General features: G+C 39.0%; 1 protein-coding gene across 1 annotated transcript; it reads right to left on the bottom strand.

Moving 5' to 3' along the window:
- Positions 1 to 911: 911 nt before the first annotated feature.
- Positions 912 to 23,735, bottom strand: CHMP4C (charged multivesicular body protein 4C). Its single transcript, XM_081325166.1, has 6 exons — positions 23,211 to 23,735; positions 8,952 to 9,129; positions 7,734 to 7,842; positions 6,072 to 6,180; positions 1,423 to 5,278; positions 912 to 1,127 (listed from the first exon to the last, which is right to left on the bottom strand). The coding sequence occupies exons 1-5, from the start codon at positions 23,413 to 23,415 to the stop codon at positions 5,214 to 5,216; spliced, it is 666 nt and encodes a 221-aa protein (XP_081181292.1). The 5' UTR covers positions 23,416 to 23,735; the 3' UTR covers positions 912 to 1,127; positions 1,423 to 5,213.
- Between the last annotated feature and the right edge of the window lie 103 nt (positions 23,736 to 23,838).

Below are 23,838 nucleotides of genomic sequence, written 5' to 3'. Positions count from 1 at the left end.
CAAGAGAAGAGTAAGCTTAGGATTGCTGCTGCTACTTCTTAAAGCAGGGGTGTCAAACTCAATTTCATTGAGGGCCGCATCAGCATTGTGGTTGCCCTCAGGGGGCCAGGTGGGTGTGCCCTGGGTGGGTGTGGCTAGAGTGCATATGGCCTACTGGGTGGGCATGGCCAACTCTGCATCGTTCGCATCAAGGATACTTATGGGGGCCTGGGCAGGAGTGGGACAGATCTGAGGGTGTCTGGCAGAAGGAGGATCTCTGGGCCAGGGCCAAGGCAGTGGGGGCTGTTCCCTCACTGTTTCCAGGATGGCTTTGCGGGCCGCATGAAACCACTTCGCGGGCCGGATCCGGCCCCCGGGCCTTGTGTTTGACATGTCTGTCTTAAAGGATGGGTATGAATGTTTATATATTTTGTAAAATGGGGTTGGGCTGAGAAAGCGGCTTTCATGCCTAAAGTGGGTTTAGAATTTGCAGTCTCTCAAGTTTCTAGCATTAACCACTAGACCAGTTTCTGGTTCTAATGACTGCTGGCTTGGGGTGATGACATTTGTAGTCTGGGTCATTTGAAGAGCAACATATTGAGAAAGATTGTAATTGACAATTACTACCATTATTTCTTAACAGAAGTGCAATCACATCCTCTAGAAAAGGGAAGAATTTTCACACACATCTCTGCTCTTTGTGAACCTTTTTATTGTATTTATTTAAAAGGAGAGAGAAAAAAATATCGAGTAGCCAGTTTAAGATAATGTGTTTCACAACACATATTGATGAAAATATTTCCATTGTCATAATACTAGCAGATTTGAGAACTATGTATTAATCCAATTAATTTTTTAAAATACAGAATCTGTATTTGACAAAGGCTTGTTTCAAAAGTTTCATCTGAATCCACGTGAAGGAACAGATTCAGGGAGGACCTCAGCAAGGAGGAGCTACTGTTTCAAAAAGAGGCCGTCTTGTACCAAAGTAGTTCAGATAGCTTTGGCTGAGATAATCCTGAACATTTTGGTCCACAAACTGAGGATTCTCCTAGTTTCAAAACCTCCTATGAAAACAGAATGTGTTTTGTGGTAAGATGAATGTTTGGCTAAGTCCAACTGGTTCATTAGTAGTGAATTTTCTTGGACTATCGAATCCCGAGTGCCGCATAACAGAGTGAGCGCCTGTTACTCGTCCCAGCTTCTGCCAACCTAGCAGTTCGAAAGCACGTAAAAATGCAAGTAGAAAAATAGGGACCACTCTGGTGGGAAGGTAACAGTGTTCCGTGCGCCTTTGGCGTCTAGTCATGCCGGCCACATGACCATGGAGACGTCCTCGGACAAGCACTGGCTCTTCGGCTTTGAAACGGAGATGAGCACCGGCCCCTAGAGTCGGAAACGACTAGCACACATGTGCGGGGGAACCTTTACCTTTACCTTTACCTATGAGTCATAGCAATAATGACTCATGCCGTCATCAGCTCCTACGGTAGTTAAAATACCTATAATTCAATCTACATGGAATTATTCTTGAAGATCACTTGTAAACTACAGTTGGCATAGGATGAAACAAAAAGCTAAGGAAAATAGGACAAGAAAATCCTGCTGATGATGTTACCTAGTCTGGTAATGAAACATTCAGAAAATAAATTGAAATAAGCTTGGAGAACAAACCACAGCTAAAACAGAATGACATTTCCTATCTGCTGAATGGTAGGTAATATAGCAGAGACACCCTTATGCTGTGGGAGCTGCACTGGTTACCTGTTGGCTTCTGGGGAAAATTCAAGGTGCTGTTATCACATATTGCAAAAAGCCCTGTATGATTGTTCTCATTATCTTCAGGATCATCCATCTTAGGTAGATTCTGTTTCCCTAACACTTGAAGCCTACGAAGCATGCTGTAATTTCCACACTCTGGATAGTTAAGGATGGAGAAGTCGAGTAGATGACCTTCTCAATCACAGAGCCTTAAATGGGGACAGCTTGCCTTATGAAGTCAGAGTAGGACCTTCTTATCATTCAAAATATTATTTAAACATTATTTTCTACAGGATCTTTAGAGGGGAAAGTCCAACATAAAATCGACAGCAGGGATTGATTGATATCAGTGTTGCTGATTTTGTTTTTGTGTTGATTTAGTTGGTGTATTGGTTATAATTATAACTACAAGCCATCTAAAGTAGGTTGATTTAAAATGTTTAAATGAACAACTTACATAAACATTAAAGGCTTTTTCTCTTACAATTATGAAATCACTATTGATTTCAATTTTTATGTGTATATCCATTATATTAGTAACAGTATTTATAAGACACTTCTCTTTTTATAAAACCAGATTGTGCCAGATGGATAATCAAGAATCATATTATCTGAAAACTGCATGCCAGAGTCACAGTCAGTATTTTGGCATCAGTATTAAGAAAGCTGTATAGTCAGCAGATTCTTTAGAAGCTATCAAAATCACAGCTATTTAAGGCTCACTAACTGAGGCTAGGAAAAATGTTTTTCAAGAAAAGTATTATAAAACTCCAGTTGTACTGGAAATTTCAATGTCATGTATGTATGTGACGGTCAATATGATAAGTCATCAGGCTTAGAATTTTTCCTGCTTTTATAGATTTGATGTTATCACTAATTATTGGTTAAATTGAAATTAAATATTTTATCCCATCATCTTTGATAATAGAAATATTGGTTTAACTGCATTTATCAAGGGACCAGTAGTTTATAGTGTCTTTCCCCTCACTACCAGTATATGTATTAAATGCACAGAAGGAATTAAATTTTTGCCCTACACTCCAAAAACCTTTATGTAATGTGTGTATATTATCACCTTTGCATACAGAAAAAAATATTCTTTCTCGAAAAAAATTTTTTTGAATTCTAATCTAAAAACTTGCAAAATTTTCCATTTCAAGAATTAAATTTAGGTGGGATAATATCGTGATCTAATAGAACCATATGATCTCCTCTACTAAAGTAAAAAGATGTTAGAACTCCTGTGTGATATATCTGGATAATCCTTAGACCTTAAGTACAGTACATCTACCAAATTATTTAATGACCAATGTTATTTCTTGTTTTATGATTAGACAGTAAATCAGAGACCCTATACACCTAGCAGATGTTGAATTTCCACAAAGATACACAATAATACAGGTCCTGCATATATATTTCCTTTGTGGAATATGTTTCTTGTAAAAAAGCAATGTCAGATTTTAAATTGCACAATTTAATACTTATTAAATATTTAAATCTTTTATATTCCAGGAAAGTAATAGTAATGTCATCTTAAATTAAAATTCAAAAGGGAGAGGGGTTAGGAAAACAACCTGCATATGAAGAGTCTAATTTCAGGGATAAAAAAATGGCTGAGGTACATAATAATTTTGGAACTTGTCTACTACTATTTTGAGAAATTTTAAAAAAATTCTTCATATGATTTGTTTCCCAGATTAAAAAAAAGATAGTTGAAAGAAGATACATAAGCACCATATAAATTATTGTATTTATTTAAATATTTAAAGAGAACAGTACTATCCAAATCAAAAAAATGAAGAAATAGAGCGACTAAGGTTCATTTAAAAACCACAATCATAACATATTAATTTTTTTCTGCTTGATAAGATACTGCAATATCTTGTCTGCCATCAATAAAATATACATGAATCCAGCACACAATTACTTGAATTTAATTCATTTGATTTACTAAATTATGATCTCCTATTTTTAAAGAGGCTGATAAACTCAATTATCACTTGCTGGTAACTCAGCTAAAAAATTCATTCTATTTTTTCCCCTTTTATAAAATCAAATTAATCTTACATAAAAATCAGTAAAGGTTTGGTGCTACCAAGTTTGAGTAAACTAAATCATGCTCAATATTTTAGACTGCACAATGCATCATAGTTTCCCTGGATGCACTAGATCGCATGCCTTTATCGCCTTTTATACTCAGTGATTAAGGGGGTCTTGATATAACATGAATATTCTAGATTTGTTTTAAGTGCATGTAGGATAAGACAGAAGTGGTGGACTCTAAGTGTTCTAATGACTTATGCAGGCAGGGAAAACATTTTTTTTATAAAACCAACCATGGTATAACATTGTTCAGAATCGCTAATTCCCAATCCATTAAATGTGGAATAGGAGAATCAATTACTCCAGCTCTTAGATGAGCAGTGGACTCTCATCCCTGAGACTTATCAGGATTATAAACAACCTGAAAGCCAAACAATCCAAAACTTTTTTCTGAACTGCCCCAGGACCAACCAATTTCAGGGCATACCAATCATCTAAACACAGGTGGTAATGGATCTATGACACCCTTCCTTTTCTGATGATCTCTCCCAGAACAACAAAACTGGAAGGATCTTAAAAGGTTATCTATTCACTACAAGATCTGCTAGATCTTCGCCCACCTCTGCTGAAGAACTTCTCTGGAAAAAGAACTCATCACTTCATATGACAGCTTGTTCTACAGTCTCTGTGACTGTACATGACAGCTCATATAGTCAGAATGGTCCTCCTGTCATCTACCTTGAACCCATTCTTCTACTTTTAATCCACTTATTTTGGTCCTGTCCTCTGCATAGAGAATGCATCCTCTCTCTCTTTCAACAGAGGTCCACTTTCATCATTATCTCAGTTTTTAAGGTACAAAATCATCATTTCTGCTTTCTACTCTGAACAAGCCATTGGCATTGTAAAAGAACCACAGAAAACAAAGAACTCAGTGCAAAATTGCTACAAGATTTCTCTAGTCAACCTAAATACCATGGGTTTTAATAATTTCATTTGGAAAAATATTTGTAAACGAGATTCCAAAACCAAGCCAATTTTAATTCTCTTTCAAACCATTGCAACATTCACTATTGCAGCAATAGGTTTTGCAACTTATACATGTTCTGGGCATTAAAAAAGTATCAGCTAAGAAGAATAACATTAATTAAAATTCAGTGTTGCTTGTTATCTGGTTTCTTTAGCATAAAAATGGTATGTCTGGAGATACAACTGAAGGAGAAAGACTATACTTGAGAATGCTGGCTTTTTTAAAAAAAAACAAAAGAATATATACAAGACTATATAAAATATGTACACATATTCTACCAGTGACCAATTTGGGTCAAAATTCCATACAGCTACACTCTGTATAAAATATAAGCACTATTCCATCAAGTCCTTCCATGATATTCCCGTAGTATTCCCTTGAACCCAGTGAGAAATTGCTGTTAAGATGCCCATGCTGCCAGTTGCTGCATATCTTCATCATCTTCCACCCTCTTCTTTGAAGATGCTATAACAAAAGATAATAATTTTTCAGCATACTAGAACAACAAAGATATAGTTTTGTGGTCTCTGGAAAGAATATTTGGATTAGAGGCATTGTGGCTAAAAATTAAGACATATTTTACAAGACACATCTTGTAAAAGGATGACTTCAGTAAAACTATTCAATAAGAATTCTTGCATAGCTTTACATCACATCAGAAGATTTGAATCCAGATGACCAAATCCAAGTTCAGCTTTGGCTACTGCCAAATTATTACTCTGTGTACAATGTATTTTTTCAAAATTATTCCAATTACTATTAGTGGTTCTCACTTCCAGTAATTGGAACTGAGAAGGCCATCACTAAGCAAGGAAGGAACATCATGTGATTGCACCGACTTATGATAGCAATTCTGGTTGCCATTTTTAGGCAAATCCCAGGCAGTAGCAGCATTCTGTAGTCAAGTGATCACCAAACTTTCTGCCAGCTTCCTCACTGACTTTGCTTGCTGAAAGCTGTGAATGAAGTTTGCAAATGATCATTACATGACACAGGATGCTGTGATGTCATAATTGTGAGCTGGTTGTCAAGTATCCAAATTGGCACCACTTGACCATGGGGACACTGCAACAACCAAAACTATGAAGACCAGTCATAAGTACTCCTCATTCACATCAAGAACTTATATCACTCTTAGATGTTAAGACAGCTACTATTATATTCAGATATGTTAAATTTCTGTGATTTTTCCTTTTCTCCTTAATATTCTCATATCCTACTTTCATAACAGACTAATTAATATAAGAAACCAATTTACCAGGATGAGAAGGCAATGGGGTAGCTGGGACACTTGGTAAATGAACATTTTTCATCTTATTATTGAGTTCCTCTTCCTCCAGTTCTTCTAATTCTGCCAAAAGTTCATCCTGAAATTTTAAAATTTGGCAGGTTATATTTCAATAAACAATGCCTAAAGTCAACAGAACCTCTAATTACAACAGTCTCACAATTGTAGCCAACCAAGTATAATTGCCTTTATAAACTTTATAAAAGAAACATTATAAGTTTATTTTAGATTTTCAGCATGCCAGGAACCTATACAAATGGATACTTTTAGGACAAACAAATTTTACTGGTGATCTGTAGAACAACAGGCAGAGCTGGTGGGCAGAGTTAAATGTGTCATCAGTTTAGAATCCTTGCATTGCCACAAGATATTCAAGTCCAGCCCACCTTGAATTCCATTGACCCTTATCTAGCACCAGTTTAGTAATGACCATTAATTGACCAGATTCTTGTACGAATAAATCTTCTACGATGCAATTTTACGAATGTACCTGATTTTTTGCACCTGACAAGAGATCAAACAAATATTTTAAGTAGCTAATGATTGATAAGAATAAAATAAAATAACATAAAAATATTAAAATTATATTATGGTACTTGACTAAAAATATACTGCTCAAAAAAATAAAGGGAACACAAGACATCCTACAATTAAATACAGTACATTGTGTTGTTTAAGTGTTCCCTTTATTTTTTTGAGCAATATATATAGTTGAATACAAAAAAAGGCTACAAGTATTTTTTTAAAAAAGAGTTGCTCTACTTTGTGGTCATTCTATTACCCAAAAATGACTCGATGGCTTCAGTTTTTCTGGTTTTGTATAGAGAAGCTATTGCTACATACTCACAGTTGCTTCAGTTTAGCGGTAGAAAATGACTCAATTTAAATGATATTAATGAATTCCACTCCAAATAGCTCAATGTGTACTGAGCGTGCTTACTAAATGTGTTCATAATGAGGGCAAAAACAGAAAAGTGGGGAAAGAGGGATAGAACAAGACCTCTTGAAGTCTGCCAACTGTTATTCATCACAAGACACAAAGAAAAGGAGTCCATCTTGTATTCCACCTTTCATTATCTTCTTCATGGGCTAAAATAAGGAGCTTTTTCTATTTTCTGTCTTGAATCACAACCTATAGATGAGGTCCTCAAAACAGAAGAGCTGGTTTGCAAGTATGGTGAAAATGGGAATAGAGAAAAATACAGTAGCTTGACTGTAATCTTCCCTCCTTGCATGTGACACAGCTTCCCTGAATGCCATATGACAGTGGAGTGTTACTAGAAGAAGGCATGATTGACAAGCTAGAATAAAATTAGGAATGTACCACACATTGCTACTATCTATGTAGATTCCATCTGATATGTCAGAAATTCAATTATTTTGTCAGAAATTGGAATGTGTATTTGTATTGTTTTGACATAGCAATTTGCATTCTCTTATGAATACTTTATTCAGGACAGTCCAGTCTCTATTTTTCAACAAATATTTCTTCAATCATTTGAGAATTCAAGTGCATTTCAGGAAAAATGTTAAAGCACTTGGAAAAGAGCTAGACAACAATTATAGCAAATTTAAAATTAGCAGTAATATTAATGACAGGGCCTTTTTTTGTTCTTAGATGTCAAAACATACCTCATCAAAGTCATCACCAACTCTTCTTGTGAGAGCCTCTGTGATTTCTTGGGCAATATCTTGCTGCTCAGTGATATCTTGCATCATTTCATCAATTTTGTCCAAATCCCTAAGGATAGAAGGAAAGAAGGAATTCTTTAGTAATTTGTATATCATGCTTCAAGACAGGATGGCAGAGTGGATTCCAGTAAAATTATGAGGGTTTCATAAAAATCAATAATCATCAAAAAAGCAACAGCAAAATAGAAATTTAAATTTTGGGGGCGGTATTGAAGGTCTGGGGAAATAGTAAAGATATAATATTGTTATCTACTTTAATGAAGCACTTCAATAAAACAAAGTATATTTAATAAACTCACACTCTTTATAAACCATTATCTTGGCTTATTAGTGTATTTAAAGGACCATCAAAGACAAATTTAGCCTGTGATAAGGTGAAAGTTGCAGGAAAATGCCTTCAGGTATTCAACTTCCAAATTCCATAATGGCTTTAAATCCTATAAGAGCCTTTGAACTGCTTACAAAAAGTAGTGAATAGAATTATTAATTAAGCAAAACAGATATGTACATAAGGAGCAGTCCCAGTGAGTTTTCAAGCAGTTTGCATTTTGGAGATTTGGAAAACTCTAATTGGGAACTTAAACATGGGTGTCCTAGAGATGGATAAGCCAGAACATCATGAACCATTTCTGGCTTTGTGGATTAACGTATGGAAAGTCACTGTACTATTTTTGGCATGGCTGAACTGGTAAGGTTCATAGAAGGACCAAACATTCAGAAGATTTCTGGAAGATTCTATTTTTCCAGAGTGTGTACCTTCCAGATGTACAAACTTCAATGCCCACAATTTTAAGGAATTACCATTGTAGCAGAAGAATTCTGGAATTTGAATTCCATTCAACTTCAGGTATTCAGTTTAGAGAAGGGCAATATAACATGCAGAAATTTCAGTTGCAGAAATATGTACAACTTGTTGTGACCAGGCCACATTAAACTTACCTGCTGCTGGGTAGGTAAATCCCAGAAAAGAATTCAATTTTAGATTAATGTGTAACAGTAAAATCCTAGCAACTTTATCTATATCCGAAGACAAACCTTAGCATCATATACAAGAATGGAACATCTTGATTTTTATGCAAAAAAGAAACCCACCAAATAGGTGTAAATGTAAGAGTTAAGGTGTATTTTCTGTGGGGTTTGACAATATTTTTGACTTACATGTTTTCATGTACTTTTTTCATGGCCTGAGCAGCATAGCCCATATTCTTGAACACTTCTGTATTTGTGTGGGAATTTTCAAGAGCCTCACGCTGGAATTCAATAGTGGAAAGAGTCCCATCAATTTGGCTCAACTGTTTTTCATACCTCTTTTTTCTTTTCAGTGCCTGCAGTGCAGCTGGTGAAGTAAGAACAGGGAAAATATCTGATAAGTCAAAGCAAAAAATACCTATATGGCTGCTTTAGATCTTAACATCAAATCAGAGACAGATTGCCACATTTACTGAGCAAGCAAATTCAGTGAAGCTAAATAAACAGAGAGGTGGGACATCTATCAGGATACCCAACTGGAGGACACCTAGGTTAAGGAAAACTATATTAAATTCCAAACCATCTTCCCAGTTTATACCATAGGAAAATAATTTGATGATTTAAAGCAGCTTAATTGTTCTTCCTTCTGAAGGGTACCGTATATTCACTTTTTTTCCATTTAACAATAAAATTACTGCTATAAATCAGCAATGTCTTTGGCTGTACATGATAAAGGTTAAGAGATGTGGTCTCCACCACATATTTTAGAATAGAGATCCAACAATCTCTTGCCATTGGCTATAGTGGCACAAGGCATCAGGTTACTTTTAAAACAAATAGAGGGTAGGAAGAATCCAAGATCACTTTGGATAGCCATAAATTTATCGCTAAATATAAATATAATTTTATAAACATAAATTTAATAAATAAATAAATTTCCTTATTGGAGCTGAATGCAATGTTCTTAATCAACATAGCAAATTTAGTGACAGGCCGGGGGGGGCGCAAATTAAAAGAAAAGGGTTGTTCTGTGATAATGGCCATTTATCGATACTGAGGCATATAGAGACCGGAAGAAGAAATAACATAGAAGCAGTTTGTAACAAAGACTGAGATATAGAGAAGCAGCTAGCTAAAGGCTGAAAATATCTTGGATGTGTATTAGAAGCACAATTTCTCTATGGAACATCTTCTCTTTGCTACAAGGTGATTTTGATTTTTTTTCTCCATCCTATAAAAGTCATCACTGAACTCTTCCTCCAAAAGAAGCCAAACTCTTGCATCCTTGAACATCTCATTTTGAGGGGAATGTTTGGAATATACTAGTTGGAAAAGTACAACAACGTATGACAAAGACTGGTGTGCAGAAATATTGCTTCCATTCACATTTAAAAACTGGAAAGATGAGTCAGATGTGACTATAGCCATCACTCAAAAAAAAAAGGAAGAAGAATCAAGGGAACTCTCAAGTTTATAGGACCCAAAGTATGAGAATTTGAAGCTTCAAGCATTTTTTTACTTCTATTAGACCAGGTAGACAACTACCACATATCCTAAGGTCATGTCACATTTTTCAAAAGAATTACAGTACTTAACTTGTGACCTCAAAATATTTAAAAATAAAAGTTTTAGTAGACTACTTTAACTTGAACACATCCGTAGTTCTTAGGATAGACATTTCCTGATCTCACATATGAGCTCCCAGCTATCCAATCAAAACTGAATAGTCAAAGTTATGTGACAGTAAGATGGGGAGCCTATAAATTTAATAAATAAATAACTTATCTGCAATAGTGGCAAATATCTGTATAAATAAATACGAAACAAATTCCTAATCATCAAACCGCATGAGATTTTGGTAATTTTGTCACAAAACTGGAAATAAATTATTAGCCATAATTTGGTTGGAAATTGTAATTGGACACAAGTATCATCTTGTGAGAAATACTGCCACTATATCCAATATGGATATATTGCTTTTATGCAATACTGTCCCCAAGGTTTCCAAAGTTTAATACCAGTCAATGAACAAATTAGCACTGTAAAGTCAAAAACTGAACTATTTAATTCAGAGTCACCACAAGTATGATCTGACAGCAGTGGAGACAGACTTTAAGGCAATGATTCTCAACTTCAACAACTTTCGAACGTGTGGACTTCAACTCCCATCTGATAGTTGCTGATATTGAAACACTAGTCTAAGGATTTTGATAATAACACTACTTTCTTTATACTGAAAATGTGCATGTCTTGTTTATTGGACTGGCAAATAAACCAAGTTCTAACCCCTAGATTTGACAGTACTGGAAATAAACTTACATCAGAGAAACTCTGAGACTGGTAAAAGAAGATCCCCACTCCAAACAGTCAGAAAAAGTAGAAAGCCAGATAAGGAGAATCAGAGACTAATCTGAAATAAACATAATGCCACAGGTCATAATTCTACATAATTTTGTTTTAAAACCATGCCATGATTTGTGGAAATCAGAAAATCTTTAATTTATATAAAGATTATAAAATGTATAAGATCATGATTTACATTATAAAATTTTAAGATTCTCTCTCTCTCTCGTGTGTGTGTGTGTGTGTGTGTGTGTGTGTGTGTGTACATACATACATACTTTCTGACATGCATTTTTTTCCTTAAAAATGAGTTTCAAGCAAGCACAGGATTTATTATAGAGATTATAATTATAGACATTTTGGGATTCTTGTCCAGTTAGGAGCTAAAGAAAATGAGATCAATAGTTTTTTCTCACAAATAATTGCATACATTAAAACCTACCATTATAACCATAATCAATGCTTTGATCATGACATAATAGAAGGCAGACGGTCAGGAAAGATACATAAAAATTTAGAAAACAATTCAGAATTTCATTAATTTCTGCAAACATCACAAAACCTCCTAAATCCCCATAATATTTATTTACTGTTATTTGTGAAGGATTATAGGCTGCTTTAACTGCAAATACTCTAAATAATGAACATTTTGAATTTATGGGATTTTTTTTAAAAAAAAACCAAATATAATAAAAGAAAAGCTAATAATCATAATAGCCTTCACCCAGATCACAGTGAAAATATTATTTTCCACAATAAAATCCATAGTGCAGAGTGAGAACCTACCCTATGTCAAATCTCTAGGAAATAGCCCACTAATCAGCCATTCTGGGAGGGCTGCCAAGAAACAACTGGTTTTCCAGAGAGAAAGAACAAAAAGCTCCTTTACATAAACAGACCTGGGGTTCTCTAGTTTCCACTAACATTTGCAAGTTTGAATTGCATTTATTTTGTGCTTTCTTAAAACTTAACTAGATAGAATATTGAACAACAATTGATGAACAGTTTTTAATTCTACTTGTGAAAATAGAAACAAGTGAAAATTAAGCTACCGTATATACTTGAGTATAAGCCGACTCGAGTATAAGCCGAGACCCCCAATTTCACCCCCAAAAACTGGGAAAAGTTGTTGACTCGAGTATAAGCCGATCCGCTGTTCTGCAAGCCTCCGCCGCCGGCAGAGGCTGGATCCACGCTCTGCAAGCCTCTGCCGCCAGCAGAGGCTCGATCCGCCATTTTGCAAGCCTGAATACACAGGAATACCCTGTGTGGCCGCGGCTCTCGGGGAAGCCCTGGCTGTCCGCTTCCTCGCTCCACGCTGCCATTCGGGGCCCGCGCGTTCCCCGGGCAAATCGCGGCGCCCAGCAGGCGAGGAAACACGCCCGCTCTAGTCGCCCCCCCTTCCCTCAGGAGACGCAAAGCAAGTGACCGCCCGGAGCTTACCGAGGACTTGCGCGCGGCCGAGGCTTCGGTGCTTCCAGGATCGCGCGCACCTCTCCCAAGCCACCGCCGTCCGGAGACCTGCCGAAGTTTGGGGAGGTGCGCGCGCACCTCCCCAAACCTCCCCAAACGTCGGCAGGTCTCCGTTCCTCCGCGCAGACCTGCCGACGTTTGGGGAGGTTTGGGCGCCTCCCCAAACCTCCCCAAACGTCGGCAGGTCTCCGTTCCTCCTGCCGACGTTTGGGGAGGTTTGGGCACCTCCCCAAACCTCCCCAGGTCTCCGTTCCTCCTGCCGACGTTTGGGGAGGTTTGGGCGCCTCCCCAAACCTCCCCAGGTCTCCGTTCCTCCTGCCGACGTTTGGGGAGGTTTGGGCACCTCCCCAAACCTCCCCAGGTCTCCGTTCCTCCGCGCAGACCTGCCGATGTTTGGGGAGGTTTGGGCGCCTCCCCAAACCTCCCCAGGTCTCCGTTCCTCCGCGCAGACCTGCCGACGTTTGGGAAGGTTTGGGCGCCTCCCCAAACGTCGGCAGGTCTGCGCGAGGTTTGGGGAGGTGCCCAAACCTTCCCAAACGTCGGCAGGTCTGCGCGGAGGAACGGAGACCTGGGGAGGTTTGGGGAGGCGCCCAAACCTCCCCAAACGTCGGCAGGTCTGCGCGGAGGGACGGAGACCTGGGGAGGTTTGGGGAGGTGCCCAAACCTCCCCAAACGTCGGCAGGTCTGCGCGGAGGAACGGAGACCTGGGGAGGTTTGGGGAGGTGCCCAATCCTCCCCAAACGTCGGCAGGAGGAACGGAGACCTGGGGAGGTTTGGGGAGGCGCCCAAACCTCCCCAAACGTCGGCAGGTCTGCGCGGAGGAACGGAGACCTGGGGAGGTTTGGGGAGGTGCCCAATCCTCCCCAAACGTCGGCAGGAGGAACGGAGACCTGGGGAGGTTTGGGGAGGCGCCCAAACCTCCCCAAACGTCGGCAGGTCTGCGCGGAGGAACGGAGACCTGGGGAGGTTTGGGGAGGTGCCCAAACCTCCCCAAACGTCGGCAGGAGGAACGGAGACCTGCCGACGTTTGGGGAGGCGCCCAAACCTCCCCAAACGTCGGCAGGTCTCCGTTCCTCCGCGCCCTGCCTGCCTGCTTCTTTCCGCTGCGGAAAGAAGCAGGCAGGCAGGGTGCGGAGGAACGGAGACCTGCCGTTTGGGGAGGTTTGGGGAGGTGCGCGCGCACCTCCCCAAACCTCCCCAAACTTCGGCAGGTCTCGGACGGCGGTGGCTTGGGAGAGGTGCGCGCGATCCCGGAAGCACCAAAGCCTCGGCCGCGCACAAGTCCTCGGTAAGTTTTTTTGTTGACTGGAGTATAAGCCGAAGTGGAATTTTTCAGCCCAAAAAGTGGGCTGAAAAATTCGGCTTATACTCAAGTATATACGGTATATCTTGAAAGGAGATTCTGGAATTTTGTAGTTTATAAAATAAAAAGGCCTTGTGTCCTGTTCCTGCCAATCAATGTTTCCATAAGCAAGTACACACAGAACTTCTTTAATCATTTAAACACTAAATATCTAATTGAATTTGAAAAGTGGTAGATGGGCTATAGTCCACATCTATGAAAATATTTATTCCCAATTACAACCATTCAGTGACCATTCAAAGTTATGACGCCACCAAATAAAGTGACATATTATTGGTGTTTGCACATACAACTGTCGCACCATCTCTGTAGTCACATGGTCACAATTCAGATTCTGTGTTGCTAACTAAAGTTGTCCTTTCTCAAAAAGCAGAAAACAAAAGATTCCTGTTAATATTTACCATTTTTGCCCTGAGTGACAAATGATAGAAAGGATGGGGGAGTTTATCAAAGCTAAATCTTGTACCACTATTATTATGATCCAAAACTGAATCTCCCATATCATAAGCAAACAAGAATCAGCAGTTAATAAGACTTCTATGTAGCACCAAAAATCCTATTTAGGCATCTTCATCTTAGATTGCAATTAGACTTTATACATCAAAGATATAAATGAGGAGGGAAGTTATTCCTTTATAATAAGAATTCAGTAAAGTATTTTCTCTGTTCACATGTTTAAAGTCTGCAGATTGACTGAAAAAAATGGCTTTCTCTCAAGACTAGGAGAAAAGTAACATATTTTGCTACATAGCTTTCTGGTCTACTTAGCAATCTCTGTTTGTGAACATGCAGCCAGGCTTATTCTGTGGTAACTTGAAACTCCTCTGCTGTTATTCAACTTCAGTAACAAGTCATGGCAATGTCATCATACACTTGGATGCTAATCATCATCAAGAGGTTTGCAACACATTCACTCACTGCTATCTTGCTATTACCACTGGAGTATTTTCCTGAAGTTTTACCAAAAGAAATTTACTATCCCTCTTTGGAACAAAATTGTTGATAATATTCATGAGAAACACAATAATTATCCTATTAGAGCACATTTTACTGGATTTCAAAAGCATCTAAATTCTACAGATATTCAAATCTTTGGAAGTATGAACAGTTATCAGAATATATTAAGGCTTTGTCCATTTTGTCCACAACTTCTGCCTGTTTGATACAAATGGAAATTTAACTGAATGTGGCGGCAGGATTCTCAGACTGCAGGTTGGCAATGGCAACTGTGGCTGGGCCTGGGGTGGAATGGCTGTGGCATCCTCGGGCATAGGTGTAGCCTAGCCAAAGGGCAAAAATGCAGAGAGATAGGTGTGGTGGTGGGGGATTTGGAAGCAGTCCTTTACTGTGGCTTAGGGCCGGAAGGGACCAGGCCTGGAATGGCTTGATTGAGGTGGGTATTTACTTAACAATCCACAAATCTAACTTAAAATGGCAATAAAGACTGCTGAAATTGCAGTTGTTAAATGATGCAGCCGTGTAATATCTCACTTTATCATCGCACGGCTTAGTGATGGAAATTCTGATCCCAACTGTGGTTGTAATTCAAGGATTACTTGAATTTTGGGTTTTCCCACGTTCTTCTATTTACTGATGCATTAGTTTCAGTAGACAAAAAAGAAAAAAAAATACATAGAATGAAATGAAATGTTGGGGAGAACATAAAGCTTTTGCCCTGGATCTGTCTGAGACTTAAGATCTGTGGTGGGATTCAGCCAGTTTGCACCACTTCGGCAGAACCGGTAGCTAATTTTTTGTTGCCCAGGCCCAGAATGGACTTCTGGAAGTGGTTGTTCACATATATGAATCCCACCACTGCTTAAGACGCTATATTTCATTTTCCACATGTTTATCTCATGCTATACAACTTAAGTTTAAGAATGGTCACATAACACAGAGATACATCTAGGCAATTCCAAATAATTGAATAAGCATTACAATCACATTCACCAAATGCTGTAACAAAGTTACCCCCTGCATTTCTGTAGTTAAAGGGTAAAGGTAAAGGTTCCCCCGCACATGCGTGCTAGTCGTTTCCAACTCTAGGGGCCGGTGCTCATCTCCGTTTCAAAGCCGAAGAGCCAGCGCTTGTCTGAGGACGTCTCTGTGGTCATGTGGCCGGCATGACTAGACACCAAAGGCGCACGGAACGCTGTTACCTTCCCACCGTAGTGGTCCCTATTTTTCTACTTGCATTTTTACGTGCTTTCGAACTGCTAGGTTGGCAGAAGCTGGGACGAGTAACAGGCGCTCACTCTGCTACGCGGCACTCGGGATTCGACCCGCCAAACTGCCGACCTTCTGATCGACAAGCTCAGCGTCCTAACCCACTGAGCCACCGCGTCCCTTTCTGTAGTTACGTGTGTGTATATATAGCAACATATTCAATGCTCTCTGAAATAGTAACTGGGGGAGTATTATACAAATGCTGTGGGACAAAATTTACAGAACCCAAAATACCTTGTTATTTGTGTGGCAACTATGAAATGGAATTATAGGTGGTTAGTTTTTATGCCTCCCAGAATAATGTCACATTGTGTGCTCTTTCTGGCCCCTTTTCATCAGATACCAGTAACTTCCCTATCTACAACTTGCATACAATGCTAGATTTCCTTTATCTACTTCCCAAAAAGAAAAACATAAAAACTGAACAAAAACCTGGGAGATTTAGTATCCTTTACTTGACCAACAAAGTAGATTCTTTTTTTGATTTATGGTTGAAGCAAAACCCAAGTACTGTAGCAATACAGTACTTTTTAATATAATTGTACACATAAATAGACTAACACAAGTAAACATTGCTTTTCTTGAGCGTACATTTGCCCACTCAGTCTTTCCTTTATAACATAATCTACGAGTAATAATAACAATCTTGTCTTCAAATTGCAGCACTCTCTCAAACATTTAACATTTTCATGGGCCTGTAATCAATGTCTGGGTTCAACATTACATTAAATATGTAATGAATCTGGGACCTGTTTAACTCAGATACTGTGATTTTAAAACTATGGTTCATGAATTAATACAAAGTGTAACTTAGCTACTATAAAGCACCATGAGGCAGCATATAGGTTCAGTGCTATAGCTATTGCTACTGTAGCTTATTCAATAAAATAATGAAACAAATGATGGTTAAATGCAATCTATATGAATTCAACTAATGAACCACACTTAATAATAAACCTTTATTGTCAAAGTACAACATGTGTACATTGAGATTAGCTGAGCCTCCCCCCCCCATGCTCTCCCCCCCCCAACACACAGTGACAACAAACCCTCCATCCTACCACACCATGTGAACCAACTACACCACACACCGGCCTCCCAAGTCAATTCTGCATAAGTTCACAAAGATTATGTCCCATTTAAAAGCCTAACAGCCCACGGATAAAAGCTATTTTTCAGCCTGTTGGTACGGCTGGCTATATTCCTATATCTCCTACTGGATGGATAGATGATATTATTATTATTATTATTATTATTATTATTATTATTATTATTATTATTATTATTATTATTATTATTATTATTATTATTATTATTATTATTATTATTGTTGTTGTTGTTGTTGTTGTTGTTTTGTTGTTGTTGTTGTTGTTATTATTATTATTATTATTATTATTATTATTATTATTATTATTATTATTTAATATTATTATTATTATCTTATGGCTAGGAAATCTAGACTTTTTTGTGCATTTTTAGTCACTCCAAAGCCCCAATTTGCCTTTGCCAGCTGGTATGTCATATGCACTTATACATCCATGCTGAGCAATATCATTCCAGACATGTCATCTGCCAGATTGTTTACCAATACTTTCAAGATCTGGTGAAAAGCATTATAAATAACTTGTTCATTTTGAGGACTATGCATATAATGGTCAAGCAGGACACATCCAGTGAAGAGCAAATATAAGCAGAATCATTTATCATCTTCTTAACCAACTTATACAACCAATTCTTTCAACTAATAATTCTCAAGCTTCCATTAGGATTCTTATCAAAACTACAAGAATCTTTGTAAAACTCTTTAATAAAAAAAACTGCAAGAATCTGCTATATCAGAAGTATAGCTGGATATATAACAGAGTTGGAAGGAAACTTGGAGGTCATCCAGTTAAACTCCCTGCTCAAGCAGGAGACCCTACCATTTCTGACAAATGGCTATCCAATCTCTTCTTAAAAACCTCCAGTAATAAAGCACCCAAAATCTCTGGAGACAAGCCATTCCACTGGTTGTTCTCACTGTCAGGAAATTCCTCCTTAGTTCAGGGTTGGTTCTCTCCTTGATTAGTTACATCCATTGCTTCTTTTCCTGCTTTCAGGTGCTCTGATGTTATATTATCCATTATTTAGGACAGGATTTTCCAAAGTGGCCAATATCAATCCACAAAGGTTGATGGGATTATCCATTATTGTTATTATGGTTTGTTGCACGGTCAACCAGATGTTCAAACTGGTTTTGGTATTTTTGTCCACCTACTGAGTCCTTCGCAAAGACCTGGAATAGGAGATGTGGATGTTTGATGTTGTAAAAAGTATTGTCGAACATGCAAGCTGTTCTAAGTAAAGCTGCCTTTTGCAATTGACTGATGTTTTGTTGTTGTTGTTGTTCACACTATTAGTAAAGTAGTATTTATTATTTTTTTAAAAAGAGTCAACACATTTAAAAAATGGTCTAGCCCTCCCCCCCATCTCTGTGAGATATTGGAAATAAGTTATGTAAAGGGGGTTGGCACTTTGTCTGCACCATATATTTAGAACTGAACAGAATGGAACCAAATTTGGTGTGGAGAGAAAATCAGCAAAACACAGCTCTAGGTCTAGGACTTTGGAAAAAGATAAAATAATCCTGAAAAATCCCCCCCCCCATAAATTCCTATGGGAGACACAAGTGGGCTGTGACTGAGAAACATGGTCACTGCATCATTGTAAGCCCTCCCCATTCTTCCTTCCAGGTCATGTGACTAAGTAAAGTTTATATATACAGTATTGCACCCAGTGCTTTCCAGTATATACACAGAAATGTATACAGATATAACACAAGGTGATAACTGAAAAACACATATACAGATACATTATTTTGTTACACAGACAGCTGACAAGCCAATGCTGGTAAAGGTGCCTGAAAGAAACAATGCTCTGCACACTTTTCCCACCTTTCTTTAAAACAAAACAAAACACTGCTATAGCCTTATCATGGATTTCTCATCTTTTATGGCAGGAAACCTTTAGATTTTGGTGATAATGGTTGAAGCAGGTTTTAGAGCTCAAAAAAAAAAGGGATTCAAAAGGAATGGAGGAAACTGGGAAGTCTTGAATCCAAGACTTTGCTCTCTTGCCCTGCCCAATCCCAGAAGATTCTCTTAAAGAGTTTTTAAAGTCATGCTTTTCTGATCTAGGACACAAACCACCACGAGATGTGCAAGGAATATCTTAGATTTCTTACTACACAATAAGAATTTGCCCTCCATCCTTGGAGGGCAAATAATTTATTTTGTCAATGAAGATACCATCTATCTCACTGTCAAAGCGACTCTGGGCAGTGTATAGTTAAAAACCAACCCACCCTCTATGTTAAAACTAAATTGACTACCATTTTGTAACATACAGTGTCACATAGTTTGTGCTTTCAGTTGGGATAAAATGTAATCTAAAATCAGAACTCTACACAGTGGTGGGATTCAGCCAGTTCGCACCACTTCGGCAGAACTGGTAGCTAATTTTTTGTTGCCCAGGCCCAGAATGGACTTCCGGAAGCGGCATCCACACAGAGAACCAGTTGTTCACACATTTGAATCCCACCACTGACTCTGCAGCTGCTTTTTCTGTGCTTGCAAATCCATTCTAGCTAGCCAAAAAAATAGTTTCAGGAACTGTGTTCTAAATTTATATAATTGCATATTAGCTACCTTCAGTATAACAAAAACATTGATTCCACTTCAATGAGAAGCTGAACAAATCATTTTTATTAAAAATTGTACACTTACAACCATTTGTTTAATGACTGTTTTGAAGTCACAACATCACTGAAAAAAAGTGATGACTTATGACCATTTTTCACACTTACAACTGCTGCAGCATCCCTATACTGCCCTGGGGACCATAATATTACACCTTTAGACTTTAGTAGCACGATGTAAAACACAATGACTTGATTTCAAAACATATCTATTTCACGTTTTTTCCCCTGATTACACCTAACCACAATACAAATATACCCTGATTTTTTTTATTTCCTGCCCCAATGACTCTGCTGTCAGCTCCCAAGTGAGATGGCCCAACATCATCCTTATTCATACTAGTGTTAAATCAGTGCTTTTCTCCCAATTCCAACATTTATTTATTTTATTTATTTATTTAGATTTATATACCGCCTTTTCCCGAAGGACTCAGGGCGGTTTACAGGGTATTTAAAAGACATTGTCTTCAAGCTTTTTAAAATGTTAGGTTTTGCAACTCTTTACTTTAAAAGAATACCACATTACATCACATTACAAAAAAAGAGATTGAAACTTTGGAAAAAGTGCAAAGAAGAGCAACTAAGATGATTAAAGGCCTGGAGATTAAAACATATGAAGAACGGTTGCAGGAATTGGGTATGCCAGTCTAGAGAAAGGAAAGACTAGTAGGGACATGATAGCAGTATTCCAGTACTTCAGAGGCTGCCACAAGGAGGAGGGGGTCAATTTATTTTTCAAATCACCAGAAGGCAGAACAAGAAAAAATGGATAGAAACTAATCAAGGAGAAAAGCAACCTGGAATTAAGGAGAAACTTCCTAACAGTGAGAACAATTAACCAGTGGAACAGCTTGCTGTCAGAAGTTGTGGGTGCTTCATCACTAGAGGTTTTTAAAAAGAGATTAGACAGCCACTTGTCTGAAATGTTATAAGATCTCTGGTGTGAGCAGGGGGCTGGACTAGAAGACCTCCAAGGTCCCTTCCAGCTCTATTCTGATTGAAAGATTAATAAAAGGGGCAGGGGTCAAAACATTTGATTCAGTATGGCAGGTATGTAAATGTTACACATGCACTTTTTTACATTCATCCATGTACATCACAGGTATTCAATCTTGTGGTGGCAGTTGCCATCTTGATTTTTTTGATATATCTCACTCCCACATATGCCTTGTCTTGGAGTTATTTAACTCCAGTGATTTGAAACAGAAAAGGGAAGTGTCATGATGTATTTACTTATATATATTTATATAAATTTGCTTATTAAAATTATATAGCTAAATATATATATTTACTTCTCACAGAAGTGACATTTTAAGCATGCATGTAAAATTTCACACCTGAATCCTAAAAACCACTTTGTTTATACCAGGGGTCTTCAAACTTGGCCCTTTTATGACTTGTGAACTTCAACTCCTAGAATTCCTCAGCCAGTATGCCTGGCTGAGGAATTCTGGGAGTTGAAGTCCACAAGTCATAAAAGGGCCAAGTTTGAAGACCCCTGGTTTATACCATGAATAAATGTTATTTAGAAAGAACGTTGGAATACCTGAAAGGCCAGGCTAGGGACAGCTTGTCAGTTGGAAATTTATCTATGTGGACACTAGGAGTAAAAAACAACTCAATGACATATAATCAATTCAAAAATAAGTCCTACTCAGTAAGTTGGATTTCTTAAGGCACAACTATCCTTACATAAGGATTCTTAACAAAGACAATATTAGCAATGCCCTAAAAAAGATCAAAACAGTAGATTAGTAGATAACCTTAAAAGTTTTATTCAAAAAGCAAGGCATTATTCTGAATACCATTACACAAAGAGAAAATTTCTATTGCTTAAGTCTACTTATTTATTGAACCATCCACAATCAAAACTTCCTAGCAGGTATTAAGTTCACATACAAAGCAATCTGGAAAGAAATACCAGCAGAAGCATTCAAAATAGTTCAGGGAAAAGCTGGTGAAGTCTTGTGGAAGTTTCTATTCCTGGGAAATAAATTTATGATGGAAGAGTACAAGATTTCTGGCAATAAAGTCCTCAGGGTAGCATTTAAAAGCAGGAACCCATCTGAAGGCTAAAATCTTTAAATGTAGGGCTGATGATTACCTTAAAAATTAAGCACAATGGAATATTTTAAATGTAGGAAGGGGGCACACAAGATCATTAAGCTCAGTGTTTACATTTATTTCACTGAGGCTTATTTCTCCTATAGCTGTGGTGGTGAATCTATGGCATGCGTGAGCCCTCTCTGTGGCCACACACGCCATTGCCCCAGTCCTAGGCCATCAGCTGGGTTTTATAAAACCTTTTCGCTTTACGCCTCCGCCGCCATATGCAAAAAAAAAACCGTTCAATCAATTTCAATTTGTCGCAGGAAAAAAAAATCTGCAAAGTTGGAATTGATAGATTGAACTTTTTAGTCCCACCCAGTCTGCCATTACCACAGCAGCCATGCCCACCCAATGTGCCACGCCTACCCAATTGGCCACACACACCCAATGGGCCACATCCACCCGGCCTCCAACGATACATAAGTGGGTTTTGGGTTGCAGTTTGGGCACTCGGTCTCTAAAAGGTTTGCCATCACTGTCCTATAGGATGTGAAAACAAGAAAGGAAACATCTTACATAGGAAAGAAAGCATTTTCATCCTGGGTAGACCCACACATTATGATTGTCAAAGGGAGGCTGAGCTTCAAATATAGCAAGGGCCAAATCCGAACTCACCGACCCACAAACGACAATCTCCAGCGCTCAAATTATAACTCTGTTCAGTCAAACATTTAAAATTAAGCAGAAGCAATGCAACGCAAGTGCCAGAATTTAAAAAAGACAGCGACCAACCTCCGTGTATAAAAAGAAATCACTATACCAGGGGTAGGCAACCTCGGCTCTTTTATGACTCATGGACTTCAACTCCCAGAATTCCTGAGTCAGCATAGCTGACTCAGGAATTCTGGGAGTTGAAGTCCATGAGTCATAAAAGAGCCGAGGTTGCCTACCCCTGCAACTATACCGAATAGAAAAAGTCTCTCACGTACTTAAGGAAAAAGTGCCCGAGGTCAGATTTTGCAATACAAAGTCGCTTTCTGCCCTTCCCCATAACCAACCCAATAACGATACTTTTTTTTTAAAGTCGTGGACAACTGCCTAAAACCAGGAGTTTAACCGTGTGACAAGGCTTTGTACTCGGCTCACGCTTGGGGAGGGGGGACGGGGGGGTGTCGATTCCGAAAGTCCCAACATCTCAGCGATGTACTCTTTTATCACCTTGACTTCAGATTCAGGCCTGTTTCTGGAGAAAACCCACCTCGCTTGTCTCGGGTGCCGTGTTTCTTAGCCAGGGCCAGTTCCTTGGCGACCCTGGCTTCCAGGTATTCCTGCTTCTTGGTCAGCATTTCTTCCGTCTCCCGCAGCCGCGCCAGAGCCTCCTGCGGCGAGGGCCCGCCTTTCCCTTTCCCCTTGGAGTAGCCAGAGCCCCCGCCGCCCTTGAAAAACTTCTGGATCTTGCTCATGTTCGCTCCGTCGTATCGGTCCGCCTCTGAAGGGAAGTCGGCCCGAACACCCCCCAACTCCTTCGGGGTTTTCTGTTTTGTTTTGTTTTGTTTTCCCCGAGAACTAACGAGCGACGGCCAACTCTATCCGCATTCCCTAATCCGGTCCGGTCGCGCAAGCGGAGAAACGCCTCAAAGGAAGGAAGCTGGCGCGGCTCTCGAGACCGACGGCCGAGTCACGTGACCCACGCGCACCTGCGACAGGTGCTGCGAGCGGGGAACGCGTCTCGAATGGCATCCGCCACCGCGGAAACCCTCAATGGCTCGCTTGGGAAGGAAGCCGCGAGCCCAATAAAAAGGAGAAATGGTGGATTGGTAATGTGGAAAATCTTGGACTTGCTCCCCGTTCCCCTCCCCCTCCCCCTCCGGAACATGCCGTCCCGA

This window comes from Vipera berus, assembly GCF_964194415.1.
Source record: "Vipera berus genome assembly, chromosome: 3".
Classification (NCBI taxonomy): Eukaryota; Metazoa; Chordata; class Lepidosauria; order Squamata; family Viperidae; genus Vipera; species Vipera berus.
The sequence above is the reverse complement of the archived record's forward strand: the minus strand, read 5'-3'. Positions and strand labels throughout refer to the sequence as shown.